At 37.8% G+C, this 24,510-nt stretch overlaps 1 protein-coding gene across 3 annotated transcripts in view; it reads right to left on the bottom strand.

Annotated features, from left to right (window-relative positions):
* The window catches only part of GOPC (golgi associated PDZ and coiled-coil motif containing), a 28,195-nt gene extending 4,348 nt beyond the window's left edge, over positions 1-23,847 (bottom strand). The window contains exons 1-10 of one of the 3 annotated variants that reach the window (XM_056343076.1): positions 23,493-23,628; positions 11,013-11,111; positions 10,108-10,275; positions 9,779-9,943; positions 7,187-7,210; positions 3,637-3,812; positions 3,208-3,373; positions 1,840-1,935; positions 893-1,057; positions 31-211 (exon numbers count right to left, since the gene is read on the bottom strand). In XM_056343076.1, coding sequence (XP_056199051.1) covers positions 31-211; positions 893-1,057; positions 1,840-1,935; positions 3,208-3,373; positions 3,637-3,812; positions 7,187-7,210; positions 9,779-9,943; positions 10,108-10,155 — 1,021 coding nt within the window. In that variant the 5' untranslated portion in view covers positions 10,156-10,275; positions 11,013-11,111; positions 23,493-23,628. Of the gene's footprint in view, positions 1-30; positions 212-892; positions 1,058-1,839; positions 1,936-3,207; positions 3,374-3,636; positions 3,813-7,186; positions 7,211-9,778; positions 9,944-10,107; positions 10,276-11,012; positions 11,112-23,492 lie in introns of all 3 variants that reach the window. The other 2 variants (XM_056343074.1, XM_056343075.1) reach the window with 2 other exon arrangements.
* Positions 23,848-24,510: the final 663 nt, after the last annotated feature.

Raw genomic sequence — 24,510 nt, 5'->3', positions numbered from 1 at the left:
ACTGCGCACAACACATTTTAGAAGGTTTACCTTGTGAGGGTTTGACATCCACATTTGTATCTTTCCTATTAGAACTTGAATTTGCACCATCTTCCAGTTCATCAAGATATAAACGATAACGGTGTCCACTCTCATCCTCATATTCTACATTTTCATCATCTGAATCAACTTCTGGAGCAACATACACTACTTCAAATTCAATCTCGCCTCTCTAAAATGCAACAAAAATCACAAATTTACTTACTACTGCACAGCTGCACAATAGGATGACCAAGATGAATTTGGTTACTACAACAGAAACATTTTACTGTTGTAAACACATTTACAGTTATGTTGAATATTCTGGATATGTGTCTGAACTGAGTTTTTACTGACTAAAGAAGTACAGCTCTACAGCTAAGATTTGCTAAAGCTACCTGAATTTTAGTTAAGTGCCAATACATTTCAAACAGTGACTTCTCAGGAGTAAGGTTTCTGATAAACTAAGTGCACCTGTTAACTGCCTGAAAAAGGGAAGTGCAAGGCAGGAAGAAGATTCTAGACCACAAAGTACATGAGAAACATTGTTTGGCTGGAGCTGTTCAGTCATAAAAGAATAAAATGTATGTCACTAAATAATTATTTCTGTGGGGCAATATAATGAGCTGATTTCCATCAGCCTTACTGGAGAATCATTGCCAATACATGGGTTTAACTGAACTAGTACAGACCCAGCATTTTTCTCCTTAAATTGCAAGACATAAGAGGATTAAGTGTAAGGTCATACAGCTTCAGGAATCACTGTAGCTTAGCATACCGTTGTGCTTAACACTAATGTGCAAACATTAAAATTTAATAGGCACAATACAGGAAGCACTATAAATGTGCCTACAGGTAACAGGTCCCAACTGACCTGTTGGGAAAGAATAGTTACAGCTTCCTTATGCTTGGCATCTCTTAGATTAACTCCATTTACTGCCAGAATAGCGTCACCAACATGCAGACCTCCACATCGATCAGCAGGTTGTCCAGGATGGATTTCAGAGATCAGTATTGGAACACCATGCTCCTTCCCACCCTATTTAAAAAAAAAAAAAAAAAAAAGCAGTTTTTTATTAACCAAGATGTCCATTGGCATAAAATCTACATTCTGGTAGTTGCTCTTGAAATGCTTATTTCAACTTTTATTACAGAAAATTAGAAAGCATGCTTCAGACAAAAAGAATGTTTAAGAACAACACATGAGATGTTTCCCTTAGTTCTTGCCCCACAAAAGAACGGACAAATTTCAAATATATACTCAAAGGACACAATCTCGAAGAACACCAAAAGTGTAATATCACACATATGATGAGACAACATCAAAACCTCATTAAAAAAGCATATAAAGCAACATATTGACTTGCAAGAAACAATATTCATATTTAGAATAAAAGTGTAAGTCAGAATTTTAAGAATTTGATCTAAAAAGTTAATACAGCTTTTGTTAGGTGTGAGATGACAATACCAATGCTTTCAAAAAAAGCTAAAATCACAATAGCTAAGCTTTGGAAGTTTGTTCTCAGATTGCTTCTGTCCTTCTACAGACTTACCACACTTGAAATTCACCACTGGCTAATCTGCCAAAGTGTCTATATCCTAAAAGTAAGCTGAAATCTTAACTTTTACATGAAGTACCAGTTCTGTTTCCTAATCTATCAAAGTGAGTCTTCAAGTTCTATGACCATAGCTATGGATTTGTGTATGCTTTTTTTCAGATATTCATAAAAATACATATGCCGATCTACAGATTTTACAAAAGTACAAACACAAATTTAAATTGCTTCTTTTGTGTCATTGAAAATAAATGCAAGTATTTACTGTGATTGAAATTCCTAGTCCTTCATGATCTTCTTTAACTAGCAAAACTTTTCTGATTGGACCAACACCTTGGCTCTTCTTTAAGGCATCAGGATCCTAGTTTGATAAAAACCAGACATAACAAAAATAAATGTGTGAACCAAAAAGCGATGCATTTTGCGTGTTTGTTTTTTTTTTTTTTTAAATGATATACAGGCAGAATATCAGCAACAGAGTTTTTGACTAGCTCCAGGCAGGGCAAACTTCAGTGCCACTTTACAGACAGGGTATGAAATCAGAAAAGATTCCTCCCTATGCACACCTGATAATTACTTCAATTACTTCAGTGCCGAGTGATGTGCAACACAGAACGTAACTTCAAAAGAAGGAAATTAGCCAAGTACTAAAAATATAAAGGGACTACATGAAGAAATGCTGACAAGTGCTCAAAAGTTTTATGATATAAATGGCAATTTAAAACTAATCAAATGATAGAGGATGTAATACAGTCACAAGGAAGAGGTTGCTTATTTATAATAAATTATTATAAATAAGCAAATAAATTTATTATAATAAGAATAAAACACACCAAAAGCCGTTCTACTCAAAACTAAAAAGAGAGACTTAAATAAATCAAGGTATTTATTTTGCTTTTGTTAAGCCATTTTTGCCATTATGCATACCCTTAAAATCACACATACACATATTTGTCCACTGATATTTTATACGCAATTAGCATCATAATCAGTTAAGATCCACCTGACCAGCTAAGGTATTTAGAACAGATCAAAGTAAAGCACTTCCTTAAAAATGTTTGGGTTTATGCACTGAACACTGGCATGATTTAACAGGTCATGTGCCAAGCTGGGTGAGTTCTACCAAGGCTACCCAGAGCAAAATGCCTTTTAAAGGTTTTATTTTAAAAAATACCTTTTAGAGGAAAAAAAAAAAAAATCAATTATTTCACAGAGTGTCAGTTTATCTGGCCTTTAAATATTTTTTTAAAAAAATTAATTTCAGCTCCATCTAATCCTAAACTGTTGTTACTCTTGTTTTTTGTAAGCTAGTTAGCTCCACATTTTGATACATAGGTAATAAAATTCTGCTGTTAAATTCATATTTATACACACAAATAGCAGAGGCTCAGTTTTCAGAAGGACTGAGTGCTCCCTAGGCAAGTCAAAGGAATTGTATCATCTTTCATGATCGTTTATGGGGACATGTTATTCAGCATGGAACTGTCTGTCCTTCAGCATACAAAACAAATCTATAAGTGACATTTGAAAGAACACAATATTGAAGTAAAAACAATCACAAAAGCAAAAAAGTAACTTCTGTTTTCCACAAATGCTGGAAATTATGGAAGAGTGGCTCATCTCTTCCACTTACGTGTCCTGGTGGTGCTTGCATTGGTCGTTTTAGATCATTCCGACCTCGACAAGCTCTAATAACAGTTTTGTGACGGTGAAGGTGTATTTCTGCTTCAAGCTGATTCCAGAGCTTGTCATGAGCAGGTCCTTTCATATCTCGGCCCAGTAACTGAATCTGCTGGACCCTACATAATGACAGAGTAAAACAACATGCTGCATTACAACTGAAAAAATGCACTGTACAACTTACGCATTTCATCTGGCTAAGCATGTAGTCACACAGCAACTAGTGCAAGAACTGTGAGGATTTTTGTTTCTTCCTTTTATTCAATTAACTGCAAATGTGAGACTTTACCTACTTAGTCTTAACTTTGGACCTGCTTGCAAAGGAAAAAAAACAACAACAAAAAACTTCTCATGCTATGAGACACGGGTTGACTTCACATACCTTCCTGCCAGCTCCTTATCTAAATACTTGGCTGCCAATCTTGCTCCATAAACCTCAGCCTGAAGCACAGCTATGTGTCTACGAAGTGCTTCATTTTCCTTCCTCAGCAATTTCACCTCAGCTTCCAGCTGAGCTTCTTTCACTTTTTCCTTCTTGTTAGCTTCAAGTTCTCTCTCCTTTAACAAAAAGAAAAAAAAAAAAAAAAAGACAAAAAATTGTTGAAAAGCTTTTATCAAAGTTAATGGTGAAACAGTACTTACTGTTTCTGCACACACAATCTGAAATTACTCTTCTGCACGCAAGACATGCATGCAGGAAAAAAAATGAAAGCAGGGACACTGGCACTGCAGCTAGTGGTTTGCATATTCCCCTCTGGGGAGGTGAGGTCTTGCATTCAACTTTATGCTCCAGACATGATTTTTATCCAGCTTACAACTCCTTAGCACAAAATGCATATACTGGTTCAAAGTTCACGGATGAAAACTGACAACAGTGCTTCGCCCTGTCACACAAAGGTAGCAAAATTTAAATAGCCTGAACATCATCCTTACTTTTTCCTGTGTTCAAATGGAAGATTCGTACAAAGAGAGAGAAGACTATTTCTTAAAATAAAAAATTAACTACAAGCCCACTAAATATTGCAATTTTACAATATTCTTTAGCTATTTTAATATGATTTTTAGTACGATGTCACAGAAATGTTCTGAAAGTCTGTATGTCCTTAAAATTACAATTATTTTCATGCTAACAACCAAGAAATGTCCAGCCAAAAACACTTCAAATTAAGGAGTCTGAAGACCACAAAAAAATAAACCCAGAGATTCTATACATGAAGATGCCCACCCTGACAAACTTTATAGAAAAATAAGTGCAAAATACTTGCTGGTTTGTTTTTTTTTTTTAAACAACAATAAAACCCCCAAACCTCCCACATTAAACCCACACTTTAAGCAAGGTATCTTTTTTTTTTCTCCACCCCCCACCCCCCACCCAAAAAAGGAATTATGGAAATATAAATTAATCCCACTGTGCTCCATCCCAAATGTACAGAAAATGCAAAACCTTTACCTCTTCTAATACTCAGACCACTTAAGTGAAAGGAATTAGTATGCTCAGGTTGCTATTCTACAAAATCTGCTTTAAAAAGAGCATGTTTGACTACCTGTGGTTTATATCCCTTTTACAAAGTGGGGAAAAAAATCCCACCTCAAGACAGAAAAATAGTAGAACCACAGGATCTATTACTGTTTCCTTTTCAAAATGGCTGTCAACTGAGACAGCAGTAAAAACTAAGTTCAACATAATGCATTTTGTGAGACATTTAGAGTACCTAAAAACCCTTGTACTTTGTACTTGTACTAATTACATTGTTAAACAAATAAAACAAGGGAGTGCTACTGAAGAAGCAATAGGACAGAAACAAAATTTTACAGAACTGGCAAGACAAATCTGTCACCAAATTGTGAATATGCTTATTTACTATTCCAAGCCTGAATATAAAACCATGAATATGGCCGATATTACCACATTTGAGAAATTAGGCAAGGTTGGTCCTTCCAAAGAGAGGTATTTCATAACAGGTCTATGTAAGCATTTATAGCTATTTGCCAGAAAGTCAAGTCTGAATTTGATGGGCTCTGCTATCTGTTAAATATTTGTATTAGGTTAGATACATAGAGTACATTAAAGATACGTACACGTTGGCCAAGACTGCCTAGCATACTGCTCAGGAGGAGCAGCACAAAGATTGCTTGAAATAGCTGGCATTTCACTTCCTGTAATTCCCATATTGACCCAGTTTCAGACCAGGTTTGACTCCGTATGCATGTCAGAAAACATGTCACACTGAGCCACTTCTGGTCTCTAGCCTTTCAGTCGGAGTTGTCTTGTGAGATGACTCTTCAACAGATCTCTTTCTGAACTGCAGGATCATTCTTAAGCCAAGAATTTTGACCCATCTACATTTCAAGAATAGAGGTTTCTAAAATTATTCCAATTCTCTCTATTATTATGATGGTCTTGGGCTATTTTAATTCACATCCACTGCCAGTAGGGCAATTACAAGCATTCAGGAGTGCCAACGTACTGTGTTGGCTCTGCCACACACTTCAGCTGTAAGAAGGGTCACAGTTCAGACATAACACTTTACAGTTGCTGGAGGGTCCGTATACAGGTACGGTGTTCCTCTAACATTGCCAATATTGCATCAAAGTGCCCTAAATTGTATAAGGCCTCCTGTTTCTATATGTACTCACTTTTAGAACATCTTTTATTTGACAAATATCAGAACACAAAGACTAGAATTTAAGACATAAGAATTTAAGGTACATTATTCACACCCAAATCTCATTTTCTTCCCCACTGGATAATTTTATGCTTCATTTACTGAATAAAAAGTGATAAACTAAAAATTCATAGTATCTTTGCCAATAATGTAGAATGTGCCAGCCCTGTCTTCTATTCAGAAAAAAGCTTTACAGATGCATGAGTGCCTCCACGTATCTGAAATACAACTGGGGAGAAGAATTCTAACTTCCCCCAGGAAAGTGATTTGCTGAAGTGTTCAAAGATATTTGATTACACTAGCAAATTTCATATAGCACACTGCATGGTATTTATACAAAAGTAGCCAGCTTAAGAACTCTCAAGACTGAAATCTTCCATTGATTTTCTGCGATTTTGGTTTGTCATTTAAATTATATTTAAACGGAAAGTTAAATGTTACATTTCTAAGTGGAATCACTTTTAGTCATGCATTTTAAACATTACACCTAAAATACAAGGAACAATGTAATCCCATAGAATTGTTTTCTTCCTATTTTCTCCATTACTATGACTATTGTTCTGTGACTAAGGTGGAAAATTACACTCAGAAGCCATTCTTCTCTGAACTGGCTCCAACTGATCACTACACTAATTAAAAAATCAAAAGGTTTGCAACACGGAATCTCTGATGATGTACTGAAAGAACATGTCTTGTTTTGAACCACTGTAGAGAGATACAACAAAACTCTCAAAAATGTTTAAAAAATTGAGGAAGTTACAGAACAGTTTCATACTTTCTAGTGTTCACAGTATTGCATAGGTTCTGCAAGATAGAAAAATGTATTTTCTGTTCTTCATATATATATATATATAAAAGGTTGACAGGTGTTTTTTTTTAAAATACAACACACAATACTTCGTATTACATTGATAGGTATGTACAGTGTTTATGCTTTAGAAATTTTGTAACACCTAAACATTTTTAGAAACTGCCAGAACAATCAGAATGTCAAACTGCCCAATTACCCCAATAATCACCCCAAATTAGCTGTAACAATAATAAATAAAACACATACAGACTTAGGAAAGAGGGCACCAAAACTAGAAAAGAAAAACTAAAATGCAAAGAAAATTCTTTACAAGGTATCTTGCCAAGTGACAGGAAGAAGGAACAAGCCAGATCTGTTTTGCCAGTTTACATATACATATACAATATATATGTAAGGTGTTGCACAAAACAAAAGTACTGCTTAAACATAACAAAAAAGGCAATCAGCATACTTACCATTTCATCCACAGAAACGACAGACTTAAGACAGAAGAAAAGAGTTCCATAATTAGAAAAACAGGCAATAGGAACATCAAGAAAATGCAACAACATAAATGACTTACTCTGAAAGAAATTTACCAGCAGATTGTTTATTTTATTAGAAGGCATAAAGAACAAGCACACTGCTATAACTGTACTTAGCAGCAATTTGGTATTTTGCAGTGAAAGTTATTAAAAATCTTATTAAAGATTTTAACCTTATTGTAGTATTGAAAACAATACTTTCTCCTAAAATACCAAGAATCTTTATAAAGCATAGCAACATAATGTGAAATGCATGAAAGCAATTTTGAAGGTATTACTGAAAGAACATTCCATAATACACCATCTATTGTACAGATAATAGATATTTTTTTTCCTTTCAGAAAGGATAACAAAGTATTACAAAAGGGACGTAAAAGACAGGGAGAAATAGCAAAAAAAACCAACAAACGTCAACTGTAAAACTCAAGAAAAAAGAAATTCAACCAGGCAACTTCATACAGTTAATCGTGCTTGGACTAAGCACATACACTGCTCCTAAAAAGGGATTCAGCCTAAACTACACGATCTTATCAACCGCTCAGCAATCAGAAACATCTAAAAATGTCTTAGTTCACCACTATGTACAATTTTAGAGTTTGTAAAATTTATACATTTAGTATACATTTATGCTAAGAGTCTACATACAAAAGAAAAGCGGTTGCCCTTAACAAAGAAAGGAGGAAGTTAACTAGTACAAAACTTTATTTCCCCATCACATATTCTGTAAACACAGTCCTCCTTTGCCCTCAGAGGCTTTCTGACTGCCAGAAGGTCAGCGTGACAATTTTTATTTACCTAAAACTCAGACTTCCCATTTTACTGTCATTTAAGCAGCCTCAGTTCTGGCTGTTCAAGCTTCCGAGACCTTTGAAGCTTTCTGTATCTAGAACAGTTTAAGCTGAGCTTCTATCCATTAAACCTATGAAATCCCTAAAGGCAAAGTAAACCAAACCCCAAAGATTAGTGCTAAATGTTTATAAAAAAGGAGGAACTAAATGGAATTAAGGACAGCGTATCGGTCTAGGCTGTTACTAAATTAAATTTCGACACAGATAAAATCTGAAACAATGCAAGTAAAATGTATTTATTGTCACCTGTAGGAAAAAGACTCCTGTCAATAGCATAGAGATTTAATGTATCTTTAGAAATTTTTCATAACAAGGTAAGGAGAAGCAAAAAGGTTAGAAGTATTACTCTTTATGTCACTCAAGAAATTAAGTCTCACTAATAAAATTTAGGGACCCAAAAACACTTACAGTGATGTGTTGGATTAGAAAATGTGCTACATGTGAACCTGCAGCTTAATATTTACAAAACATAACTAATGCTTATTTACAGAGCCACAAAAATTATTAACAGCTCAAAAGGAACTTCTTCATGCTTAAGCTATAATTCAATACAGAACAAAATATGTGCCAACAATCCAGAAAATGTTACTCTCATACTGAATATGCAAGTATGTAGACTTAGGAACATAGCTCTAATTCAATTACAGCTTCTGGATCTGAAACAGGAAGAATTTGGGTTACTCCTGTTATTCAGTGATTACCTTAGATTGCCTTTAAACCTTACAGTCTATTACTGTGTTTTATTACACATTAATTAACAGGACAAAATAGCAGAGGAAGCTATTCTAATGTTCCACATATGTTGAGACTAGGTATTTGTTAATGAACCTGCAAAGCAATTTTAAAAACAGACAAGAGAACTAGACTTTGATTTATACCAACAGTTGGAAACCAAAATCTATACAACAGTACTTTTCTAATTTACAAAGTCTTAGTATGAGAGTCTGAATCTGTGCTGCGGCTAATAACAAGGCAGATTACACTCTGGTTATCAGTCAATGTCAACCAATTCCACAGATTAATCACTGCTAACTTTTGGTGGGCTTTGTAAATGCCTAAGTTTTTTGAAAACGTATCAAACAAAATTATCAGTGGTTTACTGAGTTCTTTCACAACAGTCTGCTGCATGTAGCAATGGGTAGCACCACAGATGCATCTGCAGCATTCTTAAAGAGAAAGAATGACAACATAGAGAGGTCTGTGATGCCATCTACCCTCTCTCTGTATGGCAAAACAACCCCATGCTTACTCTTGTCAGAGTGTAACTACAATAAAAGCAATAGACTTCCTTCACTTTAGGCTTTTTTTAAGATACGTGAAACTCTGGTTGTATTTGTATATCAGAAGTTATTATCTTTCACAACTTCTGTCTCCAGAAAAGCTTCATAAACCATCAAACTATTTTCTTATTTTACTTTAAGAAACCAGTAAAAACAGCTTACATAGAAACAACTTCTTAAAATTCTTATTCATTATTCTGGTGTTATTTATGTTATTACTAATGGTTGCTATTAAATTGTTTTAAAATATTAAATGTTATTTTAAAAAGTTAACACACTCTAACGGTTTTAATGTGAGAATTTATAACCAGCTTATTCACACTGGCCAAGGCAGAACTTTAGCCAGGAGAGGGAAAACTGTAATATAATCCTCCATGCAAGTCACCCATACTTACCAGTTTTGCCTTAATAGCCCCAGAATCAACACTCTGACCAGTTTTGGCATGTAGCTGAAGTTGAACAGCATGGAGTTGCAAAAGCTGATCATGCACTTCCTTTTCCAATACTGCTTTCTCTGCTTGTGTTTCTGTCAGTTCAGACTTCAGGTCAACTAACTGTGCCTGTGAAGATATAATCCATCATAGTAATTAGAGCAATGATTAATGGGATCATCAGAACTCAGATAGATAGATAGATACATCATTTGCTGGTACATATACACTACACATGGTGTAATACAGGGAGGAGTACAGGCTATCACAAATTCCTCTATAGCCCAACTTACGCACTGGATCATTTGCAGGCTTTTCTCCCTGACTGCCACAAAATTCATTCATTCACAGACCCAGCATCAACCAACCATACTGCTGAAAGTAACAATAGCTGACTGCCTCATGCAGACAGTGGCATGTGATGCTGTTGTCCACTCCAAAACAGGGCAATGGCATGAAACCTATGTAGGAATAAAACCATAGCAACGTAAATACAATTTAAAATTTTAAAATTATTAAATCTTATTGGGAAAAAATGTATCAAAGTAAAATTACAATTATTAATGCAGTTTTGAAATCAAATAACCCAATTTACAATTGGTCTATTATCAATAGCTTAACTGAAATAGTAAATGAGGTGGGCAAACCAGAAGCCATGAATTAACATGCCCCTAAAATGCTTATGTAGAAAACCAGGAATAGTTATTAACTCTTTAAAAAGTGGTTTTGAAACATTTTAAATACAGTTTACATGTAGTATTTATATCTGGGATAGAAGAAAAAGTTCTAACGTGTTTACCAAGTTACTTGTTATCCTTAAGTTCAAGTAGCATTTTGTAAGATAAACTGCATTTATATAAGCTTTAAAGCTACTATTTCCTCAAAAAAAAAAAAAATTATCTCAGAGAATTTTTAGATAAATTCCCAGAGTATATTTTTGCTTCCAAAAATCTGCAACTAAAAAGCAAATTGAAAAGCCACTAATTTTTTTAAAATGTCCCTCATACTAAAGCAGGGTATTTTAGATATTTTAACAACATTATACTAATGTTCAAATTCACAATGAATATCAAGTTGCAAGACAGCACTCACCCCATTCAACTATGTAAATCACTGCTTTAAAATTTCTGTATCAGTTAAAAAAACCCAACCAAACTTTAAAAAAGGCAGGAAGGATTTATCAGTGGGGAGTACTTACTGGGCCTAACCTTAGGTACGTAATTTGTATGGACAGCTTCCTTAACCTTCCAGCAAAATTCAGACAGAAGTAGGCTCTTCCCAAGGTGATTCAGAGCACCTAAATTAGAGCGCAATTTGATGAGATGGATCAAGCCGATCTCCAGCTTGCTGCTAAGAAGTAGAATTATCTCCCTTCCAGCCCCTTGGCTATGCCCCATCACCCGATATCTCCGGGACGGGAGAGTGGGAGAAGTCCTGCCAGTGAGCTCTGCTGATTTCAGACCAGACTCCCCAGAACAGAGAAAAATCACCTCTCCCTGCTGGCTTAAACGAAGCCTCAACAGATCAGGTTAGCATTTACTTTCTGTCAAGGAATAAGGCTGCACGCATTTTCACCTTCCAACTGCCAAAATGACAAAAGACTTGAATAATTTGTAAACCCTCACAGAACTCTAAGGCAGAAATTGCCTTCTATAGTACAATGATATTTAACATACTAGAAAGTCATATAATTTTAGATAAACGGGTTACTTACAAAACCACATTATTCTCACCAACAAACAGCCACTGCTAAAGTCTCTCTCCCATAGACTATCTACCCTCAAACAAAAGCAGATAGGTCTAAACTAAAGTAGCAAAAGAAAATATTGCCCGTGAAAGGAGGTGATGATATAGTACAGAGCAGATAACTAAGACCTTAATAATGAAGGCAGTTTGACCCAGTCACAATTTCACATAATGTGTAACAATATTACTTCTATTTTATTATTAGTTGTTACTATTACATAATGCACAATGATATTCTACTTTTTAAAAAAAGACCACTAATGCCTTCCTCCTTTCAGACAGGTACTATCAGTTAATGTATTGGCTTTTATTGCTTTTTTATACATACATATATATATATATATATATACACACACACACAAACATTCATAATTCAAAATGCCTGGAGAAGCAGAAAGTGGCAAAACAGGTAAATTACACCAGTTTAATATTGTCCAGTTTCAACTAGTAGAAAATCGCATATAAGAAACAGAACAGAGTTCCGGAGGAAAAAAAACAACAAAAAAGTTATTTCCCTGTGAAATCTACAAAGCGGTGAGAATGATGGCTACTAGTTTTGCAACATGAATGATGCTCCAAATGGATCACAAAGAGACTGTAAAACTAATAATAAATAAATAAATAAATCTCTGCGTATAACCCAGGATTTAAATTCGTATCCTGCTCTTTTAATAGAGAACAAAATGAGCAATGGTGTGAGTGCCTATCATGGAAGTAATGTGTTTACACATTATGAAAAGTCATAAATCTATCTTCAGGAAGAGATGCAGATACAGGAGTCACACCAAAAAGCAAACACAGTAGGCTGGTTTCAAATCTTGCAATCTGCTTCTGTGAAATAATGTAAAGATTTGTTACCTCTCACAGAAGTTCTGCCTTTTTCAGCTTGGCCAGCTCACTTAATTATTTGTATTACTCTTACTAGCACCAATTTTTATCCACATTCCCTCACTTGGTTATAAAGGAATCATATGGAAATTCAACAGCTCTACATTCAGTTTTGGAAGCTACTCAGTAAAAACCAGAGAGGGAGCAGAGACAGCAGAGGAAATGACAAGCACAAACAAGAACTATTGGTAAGGCCATTCCTTCCAAGAGCACCATTCACTGCATGAAGCAGGGGTTCTACAAAAAACAGTGCCAGATCGTATAATTATGTTTCAGTTTGCATAAACACAGTGATGACACATAATGCTGCACAAGCAGCTGTACCAATCCTTTAATTGGTAGCTTTTTCAGTGCACTCTCCAAGAAGACTGTTGAAGGAGAGATGTCCTGTATTTTGAAGGTCACCTGCAACTGCCCTAGAATTTCCGGAGAGGTCAGTCAGCAGCAGAATTAACAAACACCCACCCACAGGAGACCATTGAGATTCATGGTTAGGAGAGCTTAGGAAGAGCCACCAAACAACAAACAGAGAACAGAAACTTTCATTGGGGAACAATAAGGGGCAGAGGTTGAAGAGAAGGTGGTACGTTTACTTTCAAAACACCCTTTAATAGTAACTTGCCGATTCAGCCAAAAGAGGAACTCTTCTATATTTAGGGCAGTATACAACTGTGCAGACTAGTAATTATCACACATTAGCAAGTATCATACTGCAAGGTAACACCTTAGTTTCTCTCTGCTAACTCATTTGAGAGTCTATGACCAAGGCAACTCACGGTTAGCAGCAGAACGTGACTGTGTGGCTCATGGAAGTATGATTTAGTCATGAAAACCTTTATCTAGCCCTAGAGGAATCTAGCAGACAGGACATGAAAGAGACTGAATACGCACAGCTCTTTTTTTCCTTTTATTCTGACATGTCTTGACGAGGTCAGTGCCTTTTGAGATATGTTCATTTCTCTCTGACTCACTGAAGTTTTGGACACTTCTCTCAGACCAAGATCTGTCACTGGAATTTGGTGCCAATGGCAAAGGGAAGTGCCTGGTCTGGGCCTTACAAGGGAAGCCAAAGCTTACTGATATCAACCAGAATATAACCAAGGCTCTTCGTTATTAAAAGAAGTCAGGCCTCTTGCTTGAATGCTCCGCTTTTCCCACCTCTCTTGTCATGGACCACAATCACTAACTTTTCCTGAAGTGTTCTGAGAAATGGCTTCAGTTCAGCTCTGGCTGCTAACTGACAACTTGGAGAAGTTCCATAAACTTCATGAGTCAGCATGGAAAAGACTCAGAAAAAAAAAACAAAAAACCAAAAACTGCATTACTGACAGAATCACTTCTTTTTCTAGAGTATCTTATTCAAGCTTGTTCTCCAATTTGTCAATAATTATTAGACACATTACCGTTAATTTCTTTGTATTTACTGTCCCAATTACAATCTATACACTGTCAACTACACAAGACATACTACTTGGTTTACCTTTTTTCTCCTCAATGTTCTGAATAAAAAACACAAAAAACCATTAAGACTGATCTGTCTGAGGTGGGGAGCGAAAAGTTAATTTCATACATCTGGGTTTTTTTTTCTTCTACAAAGTACCAGAAAACACATGCTATTTCAGAAAAAAGCTACTGCTTCAGATTACCACCACATTGGTCTATAATCAAGCTACCTCTGAACTCTAAGTAAAAGTCTACAACTTTAGCAAACTGAAGATCCTGGTCAAAATAATCAAATAGTAAACCTCAATATTTATCTTACAAACAATATAATACACAGGTAATACCACAAGAATAGTTTTGAACAGCTAACTGAATATTTATTCATTTTGGGGCATATTTTGCCATTGACCTGGTATTTTGTATTTCAGAGATCTTTAGCCTATGAAAATTAAAACCAAATTTCAATTGAAATAACTCAAGAATTTATAATTTACTCTTTTTTTCTTCCATAGGAGAGAAAAGAAAGTAAGTCATGGCACTAAGCAACAGGCATAGTTACTCCACAGAGCATTCAAAAATGTTATTGCAAAAACTAAGAAAAACAAAAAACTAGGCAAAACAATCCAGACATAACATCCTTTTTTTTTTTTTTTTGCCTGTTCAAGCAATAATGAGTTATCAAAAAGCTGTATTTGTTATAAAAGATCTTATGCTAAATATGTATTTTATGTTGGCAATATAGTAAATGTCAGCTTAAATGTTGGGGTTGATTGTATTTAGTGTCATGGAATTCTTAGTCTTAACTAGTGTTTTTCACTAGTTTCACTGAACAAAATAATACCACTGAGGTCTCTTCCCATTATTTTATATCATATCTTATTTTTTTTCATATGATGGTCTGAACTCTGAGAAAAAAATACTCATTCATCCACCTGTACATTTTTCATAGGAAAGCAAGTATTAGAATAACCAACCAGAAATCATTTATTTCTGCAAGATCTCACAGCCATACTCAAAGATCCTATGCTAACTTTGTACACAGGAAAGAATAAAAATGTGGACCTTGTCCAGAACCAACTTACAATGTAAACAAACTAAGGAAATTAGGAATAAACGTAACATGAAGGATGAATACAGAGGTGCTTGTGTACAGAACCATGCAACAGGACGTAGACAGAGTGCACGCTAAAACCACAAGTTACCATTTCTCATAACCATCACTGCTTGAATGCAGCATTAAAAGATGGCAACATTGCAACCTCTGAGATCTAAAGCATCAGAGGGAGCACAGAGACTGAGAAAACTTCATGAAGTGGGATGCTGGTGACTAACTTACCATGCTAACAGGAAACAATCTACCTCTCACTACTGAAAAGGAAACCAGTTGCCGGGGGGTGGAGGGCAAACAGAGAGGTCGCACCATCAGGTAAAATAATGACAATGTTTTTAGCTCTGGGAAATGCTTTTTCATTTTCTGAGCTATCATTCCAATTAACGTCTGCAGTATTGACAAGAGTTTTATTTGAGCTAATAGATATAAAAAAATATCTAAGACTTAGCTGTTGCCCAGACATGAGGACATAAAACACAGCTGAGCTGAACTGGAAAATGAGGTCATAGGCCTGAATAACGCTAGGACAAGGCAGTGGCATTATTCACCATATCAAACAAAAATGAAAGGAAGACCTGAACACCTTCAGCAAAGTGTAATGAATGCTTTGTAAGGCTTGTAATGATGCACTTTTTGGTATATCAATTTCTATCTCAAAAAAAGACTAAGCATAATGGACTTACCAAAAAAGATTTTTCAGCAAAGGACAACTAGATACATGCAAAAATACCCATATTATCAGCCTCCAGTGACTAAAAGTCATAAGCCAAGCACTCATCAAATGCCTTTAAAAGTAGTAAACATTCTTTAAATATTTTTTTCATTTTCCTTTAATTTCAGGCCTTTAGGCTACACCTAATTCATTCTCATACCAGCCCTTCTAAAGTCATAAAAGTCTGAAAACTGTCTTTTTTAAATGAAAGATTATTTTTTTCCACCATATCATCTCTAAATGCCAGTAGCTAGGACTCCAAGAAATAGCAAACCAGCAGACTAGCAATAAAAAACCCACAAAACTGATAACATTTCAACATTTCTTAGTTTCCTAAACATAGAAGTCTAGTGCCATCATTGTATCTGTACATTTACATTTCTTCCTATTTTGCCTTCCCTGCTGATTTGAATCGAATCGATTTTTGAGATTCAAACAGATCTGTTAGAGGGGTAAAGGTGCATATGATTAAAGTTCCTTCAAGTTTTGTGCAAAACAGCTGCTAGTAGAAGAAAGTGGCAGATTAGTGCCCAGGATGAGCCAGACCTCAGCTCATCTACCCAGAGACAGGAGCAAACAGCCTGGTGGCCAGGCAGCACAGACACACTTCTGAGCTAGTGACTCTGCTACTGCTTCTTGTCCAGCCGACTAAGCAAAACTGTAGGTAGATGAAAAGGCAAATGATGCTGTGGCGTGGGAACTCACAGATCATGGGAAAGACAGGGGAGTGCCTAAATTGGAAGGTTTTAGTGACTTGAGAAAGTGCTTGACATTTGCTTTACAACAAGTCATTCCCCACAAATAAGTAGAATTGAGGTTTCCAAGCTGCATTGATTCTGTTACCACAAAACACCTCCAGTATATAGATTTTTTAATAGCTAAATTTACAAGAGAGGTCCCTATGAATCTTGCCACAAGACCAAATAAAAATGCATAGACAAATAAAGATATTAAGTAGTTTCACTTCTTCAGCAACGTGTCCTCATGTAATTTATGCTAGACTCCAGAAAGTTTATCAACATAGTTGTATGTATTTAAAAATTCACTCTTGATTGGGACTATTAACCTTCTGATTTAAAGGCTGAAGGATCTAGGATCATAAAACACAGCACACTTCAATGCTGCAATTACTCTGTGGCTTCCACCCCAGTATATGCACAAAGAAAGCAATAAAATATCAAGATTCGACACTAGCCTATCTACATGACATTACATTTTGAGGACATCTTTTTAAAGACAGAAGTCTCACTTAAAAGTAGGTTAAAAAAAAACCCTGATTATGCTTTACCAACAATGAAATTATTATTCCTAAGTGTTCCCATATCATTACACAACTGCAGGATCGCAGACAATTTTTCAGGACACGACAGCTGCAGCTCCTACAGCTTGGGGCCTAAACGTGCTCACAGACACCAGATACTCAAGTAATGTTGGTTCAATAACAGAAGAGCCTGTTGTGCACAGTTAGGAGCCCCGCAGCCCACGTACTAATAATTTTTTTATGGGGACCCTAACTTTGGTATCAGCTTCTAGATGTGAAGTATCCAAAATTCTCACCTATTAGGTTTCTCTAATTGCTGGAAGAAAGGATTGTCTCCATTATCTCACCAGTGTCACTTCACCACTTTGACTACAGCTCTCCAAAAGACAACACTCAACCCTTCCTCAGTCTTGACTATTTGATTCTTGCTGCCTGTTAGCATTTGCTGTAATTTCTCACACAACCCTATTAAGTTTAATGGGCTGGTTTGAATGACAAATCATGAAACATATCAGAGCCCTATTTATCTCACTGTGCTCCCTGCAAAACTAAAGTGTACAAAATGAGTTTCTGAATAAATGATACACTTTGAAACTACAATTTTTGTTGATAAAACACCCCTGATTTCAACACAACCAAAGAATGCTTGCCACTTGTCAATGATGAAAATGACTAGCCTGTAAAATTATTTAAAAAGACTGTACTTACAAATCTTTCAATGAAATTAAAAGCCTTTATTTCATTATTATTGTGACCTCCATACAGGACATATGTGACTTAAGTTTTTAGTTAAAGCTTTAATTTTAACAAAACAGTCTTTATCATGGTTAATAACAAAATTTAGGACTACTGACTCCTTAAATAAACATTACAGTAGCGTAGCTACATAGGTTGTCTTGGTACAAATGCAGTATTAATTTAGTCCACCTTTAATATGTCCCATACAGAGCACAAAGTACATGAGACATCTACAAATTAATTGCTCCACTTTTCAGATTCCATTCTAGTCCTGACAAAACATTCAGAAGACTGGTCAGCAAATAAAAAAGAATGCAAAATAACGTTCATATTTCTTTATCTTCTCTGCTGAAGACCATTCTGGATATGTAATTATCCGCACACTTCTCCTGCCAACAACTAAAAGATAATAATAATACATGTAATCTTCTTAAAAATGTGGTTTCCATTTACATAGATTGATACATCAACCAACATTTATGCCAGTCACTGACCTTTTTCATCTGTCATTAAAAGACCTTTTACTGCAGCAACCAATTGTTTTCACTTTGCTTTACATAGTTTCTTGCCACTATTTTACTTTGTATTCAAGTGTATCATTCTGTTTGCACCTACTTAGAGCAGCACAAATTACATTTGGGATTTTTAAGTCACTGCTCCTACACTTCACCAGTGCTACATTTCCCTCTGCCTCACAAAGACATTTTTTTCAGGCTGCCCATGCTTCTAGTTATTAAGACACAAATCTGTTTTTAGAAGTCATATTAGTAGTTTTATTATTGCCATTATTTTGAAAGTTTTACTAGCTATGCAACATAATTCAGTAAATAAAACTAACAAATATAAACTAAAATACTGGTTCCCTATCACTTACTCTTTGGCAGCTCCCAACAAAGAAGACAGAGAAAAGGAAAAGACTTCACTACATGCTGATGGAAACTAAAGCAAGCTAGTTAAACTTCTATAGAATTCCAGGGCTTCTGATACCAGAAAATATGAAATAAGTCTAAGTGACCCCTTCAAAACATGTGTAATTATTGTGACAGAAGTTATATGTATCAAACTAATGACAATTTAGTACACAAGACAACTGGAAAGTTTGTGTAAACTTGTACTTCTACTTCCTGAATTTCTGAAAATTGCTTACATTTTAGGATATAAAATTAGCTGGATCAAATCTCATTCAATTTATTTTCCAAAGACCACATTCTACCCAGTATCAACAGATTTCTATTCCAAAAAACCAGAAAAAGTATTCAGTTAACAGTGTAATAAACAAAGTAACATCTTAGTAAATACTGGAAAATGTTATGACATTTGAAAAAAATAAACAGTTTGCTTTTCTTACGAAGTTATTGCAACTATGTTCCCAGTTTTATAGACATCTGTCACGGGCAAAGAAATCCCTTGGTCTTCAACAGGTGCATTTCTAACTAAAAGACAAAGAAGAGAGGGGGGGGGGGGGGGGGGGGAAATCCAAACAGACCCTCATAAGAACGTGTATGGTCCTACCTTAGTTTAAAAAACACTGCTAAACAAAAAAGCAGGACTATAATTCTGTAGTGTGCTCCATCAGATGGACTTGCACACTATATGAAAAGTCACCATGAACATAAAGCCACCTATGGTTAGCTTTTTTGGTTTTCTTTTTTTAATAGGGATCTTCAGATTAACTACATAATACTATGTATGCTTTAGCTGATACAGCAAGAAGTTACAAAAGATTTCAGCTTATAGGAACATGTCCCTCTAAATCAGCTGATTCCGAGTTCATCAAGGACATAAAACTACATAGACAATTACCTTCTTAGGCATATACTTAAATGTTTTCCTTAACTTAAGCATGTACATTGGCCTAACACAACTGCCAAGACACAGGGTGTGTTCTATTAGATGTTCCTTTCTAGCTTATTCATTTAAAATTACAGAATCAGATTGGCAGTCAAAGTGCCAGAGTTGAAGTCAAGCTCAGTTTTCACTGGCACATTGACCTACTTCTTTTTACTTCTACAAAACTGCACTATACAGAACTTCTTTTTTTTTTTTGCAATGGATGTTTAGACAATGTCACAGTCAGCATCATGTTATTTTTTGACCTCAAGTGATAGCCAAACAGGAAAAAACAAATCCTACGAACTTCCTCTCAGTTAAAAATCCACTGAAACCTCACACTGACTGCCAGCCTGCATCTGCTGATTTATAATGCTTTCTGAGAGCAGAGCATCACAAAAAAAATCTCCTTTAAAATGGCAGTCATCTCCTTTTGTTCTAACAGCCTGAGGCCTTACTGCCCTCCATCAAGATACACTTCTTCATTTGTTCATACTGAAGTGAAGCCAAGCTCAGAAAAGACAGTGGCTTCTATCACCTAACACTTTTTTTCCTCTTCGATTAGCTACATAATTCACCTCTGTCCTACTGTGACCAGCAGGAAAAATATGAAAACAAATCCTCCTCCCCTTTTCTTTAATTAGTTTAATTTAGGACTGCAAATGCTATTAGCACAGTAGTGTGCTTATAACCTTTCACAACCCTAAAGCAAAAGTAAATTAATCTGCATATTGTGCATCTACATACCTTCAGGTTCCTTCTAAAAATAACTTACCCCTGAAATGGCAACATATATATCCCTCTTTGGAAACTACCATCTTCCTGGAATAGTTTCACTGCTCAGAAACATCCTTCATATAATATTTTACCTAGACTCATCTCTCCAGCAGTAGGCATACAGCAATGCCACCAAAACATTTTTCACAGCAAAGTCCTACAGCAGCAGCTTCCATCCTCCAAAACAGCTCAAGTTGTGCCTCTTAAAAGCAACTGTATCAATCTGAGGTTGCATATTAAGCTGATAAAGTTCAGACTCAAAGTCTGAACTGCATTTCTTTATTCTTGTATGTAATATTATAGTAAGACCTGACAAATCCAAGAAAATGGAACCCACAAACAACAGAATGATATTCATTTTTTATTGTTATTGATTTGGTTTTCCTTTATGAAATAATATCACTCGTTCATGATAAAGTTGATAAAGTCTGAACTGCATTTCTTTATTCTTGTATGTAATATTATAGTAAGACCTGACAAATCCAAGAAAATGGAACCCACAAACAACAGAATGATATTCATTTTTTATTATTATTGATTTGGTTTTCCTTTATGAAATAATATCACTCGTTCAGTAAGACAACCGCAGACAAATGCAGCTGTAGGAGTGAAGTCTCAGTTTTTAACAGTCACTTGACACATTCAGTCAAAGTACTATTTTATCCAAATAAACACATATTTCTGAAAATGGATTTAACTTACTGGTTTGAATAAGTGTTTGTACTTAAGTAAACTATGACTAATGACACTTTCATGAATGCAATGAAAGCACTGTATCAAAATGCACAAGCACTATAAAGTTACAATTGTAAGCTATTGAGAAATCACTGCAATTTTAAGTTATATGAAATACAGTAACTTGCATCATGAAAAAAGTAAAATCACTGATCACATCATAAATTCAAGTATTAATGTTCATAACTTCTTTCAAAATATGGAATTTTATCCTTCATTCTGGACACTTTTGACTAGACATCTGTGCATGTAAAAAGACAAGACACTCATTCTCAACAGAGCAGCTCCATCTTTTGGAGATTTTAAATGGCAGTTTTCATTTCATGTTTATGACTCTAATAATCATGAGGTCCTAAAATTAACAGCCTGCAAGACAATACTACAACCTTCTAAACGTCTGTTTGACAGATAAAAATGCCATTATAGGTATGAAGCCTAATACTAGTACCAGTAATAAAAATATTTCACAAAATAAAAGGCTTTTTATTCACTTTTAAAGCACTCACTCTAGATTCTCAGTATCATTTTCAGCAAACAATTACTTCATGCACTTCGACATACACAGTAATTATGCTATTATAACTACTAACTGTGTTCCTTTGCTTTTCAACTCATTTGAAACTGAGGCACAGATCTTCAGTTATTTAGGTGTTCCTGATGATTTTAATAAGATACCAAAACCCTTTCAGGATCCAAGTTTTACAATTTCCTTTCAAAGTATTTAAGCTTGAAACAACTTTTCAAAGAAATATTTACCAAGCATTGACTCATTCTCTTAAAATAACCTGAAAACTCATCTGTTTTACAAGTCTGTGCAAAACACCCACCATCCCTGTGCAATACGCAATAAATGCTGATTGTCTACTATAAACTCATAAATCTTATTTTACTACGCCTATATAATAAAGCCTACTGTATAGGCTGATAGTACATATACATACCCAATACTAAAATGTACATGAAAGCATAGCAACATAAACACAAAGAATACCATAAACATCGCTACAGGAAGTATGCTGGTGAACTAAAGACTGCAACAAAAAAGCTCCTAGTTTAACAAGGTCTTGGTTCTACTCTGAAATGTCCTGTTCCTCTGATAAACTCTATGGATTATTGTGCATAACAATGTCTTCATACAGGAAGAAACCTGATTAAAACCAAAGCCAATTTACTTACTTTACTTCCTACTGCAAGGCAGACCTTCAGAAGAACAGGTTACCATTTGATGACTCTTAAATTCCTTTATTATAATAAGTATAACACAAAGGAATGAAAGAACTGAATTCTGTAGTTTACTTGTCTACCGAAGCTCTTACAAAGCACGTGTATTTCACGGTTTCTCAGCATTTTCCCTCTTACTCCCATATATTTAAAAATTAGTAGAACAAACAATAAAACTTAAAAAGGCATGGCCTACAAGAGATACTGATGAAACTGAAGGGGTTTAGCCCAGGGGAAAGCTAAATGAGGGAAGACACATCAAGTCTTCTAATATGTAACAGGAAGACAAGAGGGTGGTTAACATCCACAACTGTTAAGGACAAGCCAAATGACATCACCTACTAAACCAAAGATGACTCAGGTTGGACAGTTACAAACTGACCATAAAGTCCCCCAGAATCTCCTTCCAGAGCGCTCCAGTTCTCGCACAAGTCAAAAGGACTAGCAGTCCTGCCTCTTGAGCAGCACCAGCCAGCCTGGCTACAGCTGATGCTTCTTTCTTCCCACCCTAACTGAAATTCTGGATTAGGTGGGAAGAAAACTTCCTAACAGTAAGGATAGTTATTATTTGTCTGATAGAATGTGCCGTCTCTGCCATCAATTTTCTGACACCAAGTCTGGCAGAGAGCCATCTGATCTGCCACGGAGTATGAAGGGACAAGAGAACCTGTCAAAAGTCCATTTCCAACCCATTTTCTGTTTCATTTACCGCTAAGGCGGAATAATGTCCTCATTTTGACCACTAACTATAAGCTTTAAGCACCCTGATCGTTACGCCTTTGTCCCGTTTTTAAAGGGCTTTCCAAATTCACTAGGGACTTAACATAAATCGAAGACCAGTCAGCGACATCTGTTGCTCAAGACTGCTGTTTTCAACATCAAAGAGAACTTCTTTTGGCACGCACCGCCTCGTGCCCACGCTGTAATAACCAAAACCAGAGGAGCGGCAGGGCCAGACCCGAGCGCCGCGGGGCGGACACTGCCTCCCCGAACGCGGGGCCGGGTTAACCCTGCCCAGCGGCTCCAGCACGGCGCCCAGGGGCGGCAGGGCCCGGCCGGGCCGCTCACGGCCACCGCGGGCAGGGCACAGGCCCCGCCAGCCGCCCCCACCCCTCCCGCCGGGCGCAGCGGGGGCCGCGCCGCCAGGCCAGCGCGACCCCGAGGGCAAAGCCCCCCGCCCCCACCTCCGGCCAGGGGCCCCCGGGGGTCCCCTCACCTCCAGCTTGTGGTTGATCTGCGACACGGTCTGCGCCTTGTGGCAGAGCTGGGCGAAGCAGGAGCTGAGGCTGGTCATCTTCTGCCGCCCCTCGTAGGTGATGTCGGCCTGGTCGGGGTCGATCTCGCCCAGCAGCAGGTCCACGTCCACGAAGGCCTTGTCGAACTCCTTCTCCAGCACCTCCAGCCAGCGGAACATGGACACCCCGCCGCCCGCCGCCGAGGCCGAGCCGGCCGCTCCCCCGCCGCAGGCCGCGGCGCCCGGCCCGCAGGAACCGCCGCCCGCCGCCGACATGCTGCCGCCGCTGCCGCTGCCGCTGCCGCCGCCGCCGCCCCCTCCCCTCACACGGCCCAGCCCCCCGGGCAGGGCACGGCTGGCGCCCCCCGCCTCAGCCTCCGCCCCGCCTCAGCCGCGGCCCGCTCCCTGCGCGGCTCCCTCCCGCCCCGCAGGACAAGGCAGCGGCGGCAGCAACGGCAGCAGCGAGCCCAGCGCCGCTCCACCGGGGCAGCCACGCAGGGAAGCAAGAGCAGTGTGCCCGGCGCGCATGCGCGGCAGCGCTGACAGGCGGCTTCGGAGGCGGCGCGCTGTCGCCCGGCGGCCAGCGGCGCGCGGCTCGTGCTGCCTGCCACAAGTCCAAGCGGCGCCAGGCAGCAGCGGCCGAGCCCCGAACTCCCGATCGCGGCCGCCGCGCTTCACGGCCTGCCCCGCCAGGGGGCGCTGTGCGCCGGGCCGGGCCGTGAGGGGGTGCGAGAGGCCCCGCCCTCCCGCGGCGCTCGGCGCCGTCCCTCCCGCCGTGCCTCACGGAGCCGCCACGGGTGCGTGTCCAGGGAGCGTTGTCGCCGGCCGGTGAGGCCACCGCTTGGCCTCCGCAGGCAGGGCCGAGGCGTGCGACCCGCCTCTTCCCCTCTGGCTGCCGGTGACGGCTCCTCCCGCCCTGCCCTCTCCAAAAAAGCCCCTCAGAAATGCCCGCGGCGCCTGGCGCGACCTGACCAGAGTTCCCCTACGAGGGACGTTCCGC

The sequence above is a fragment of the Falco biarmicus genome, chromosome 6 (assembly GCF_023638135.1).
Source record: "Falco biarmicus isolate bFalBia1 chromosome 6, bFalBia1.pri, whole genome shotgun sequence".
NCBI classification, from domain to species: Eukaryota; Metazoa; Chordata; class Aves; order Falconiformes; family Falconidae; genus Falco; species Falco biarmicus.
The sequence above is the reverse complement of the archived record's forward strand: the minus strand, read 5'-3'. Positions and strand labels throughout refer to the sequence as shown.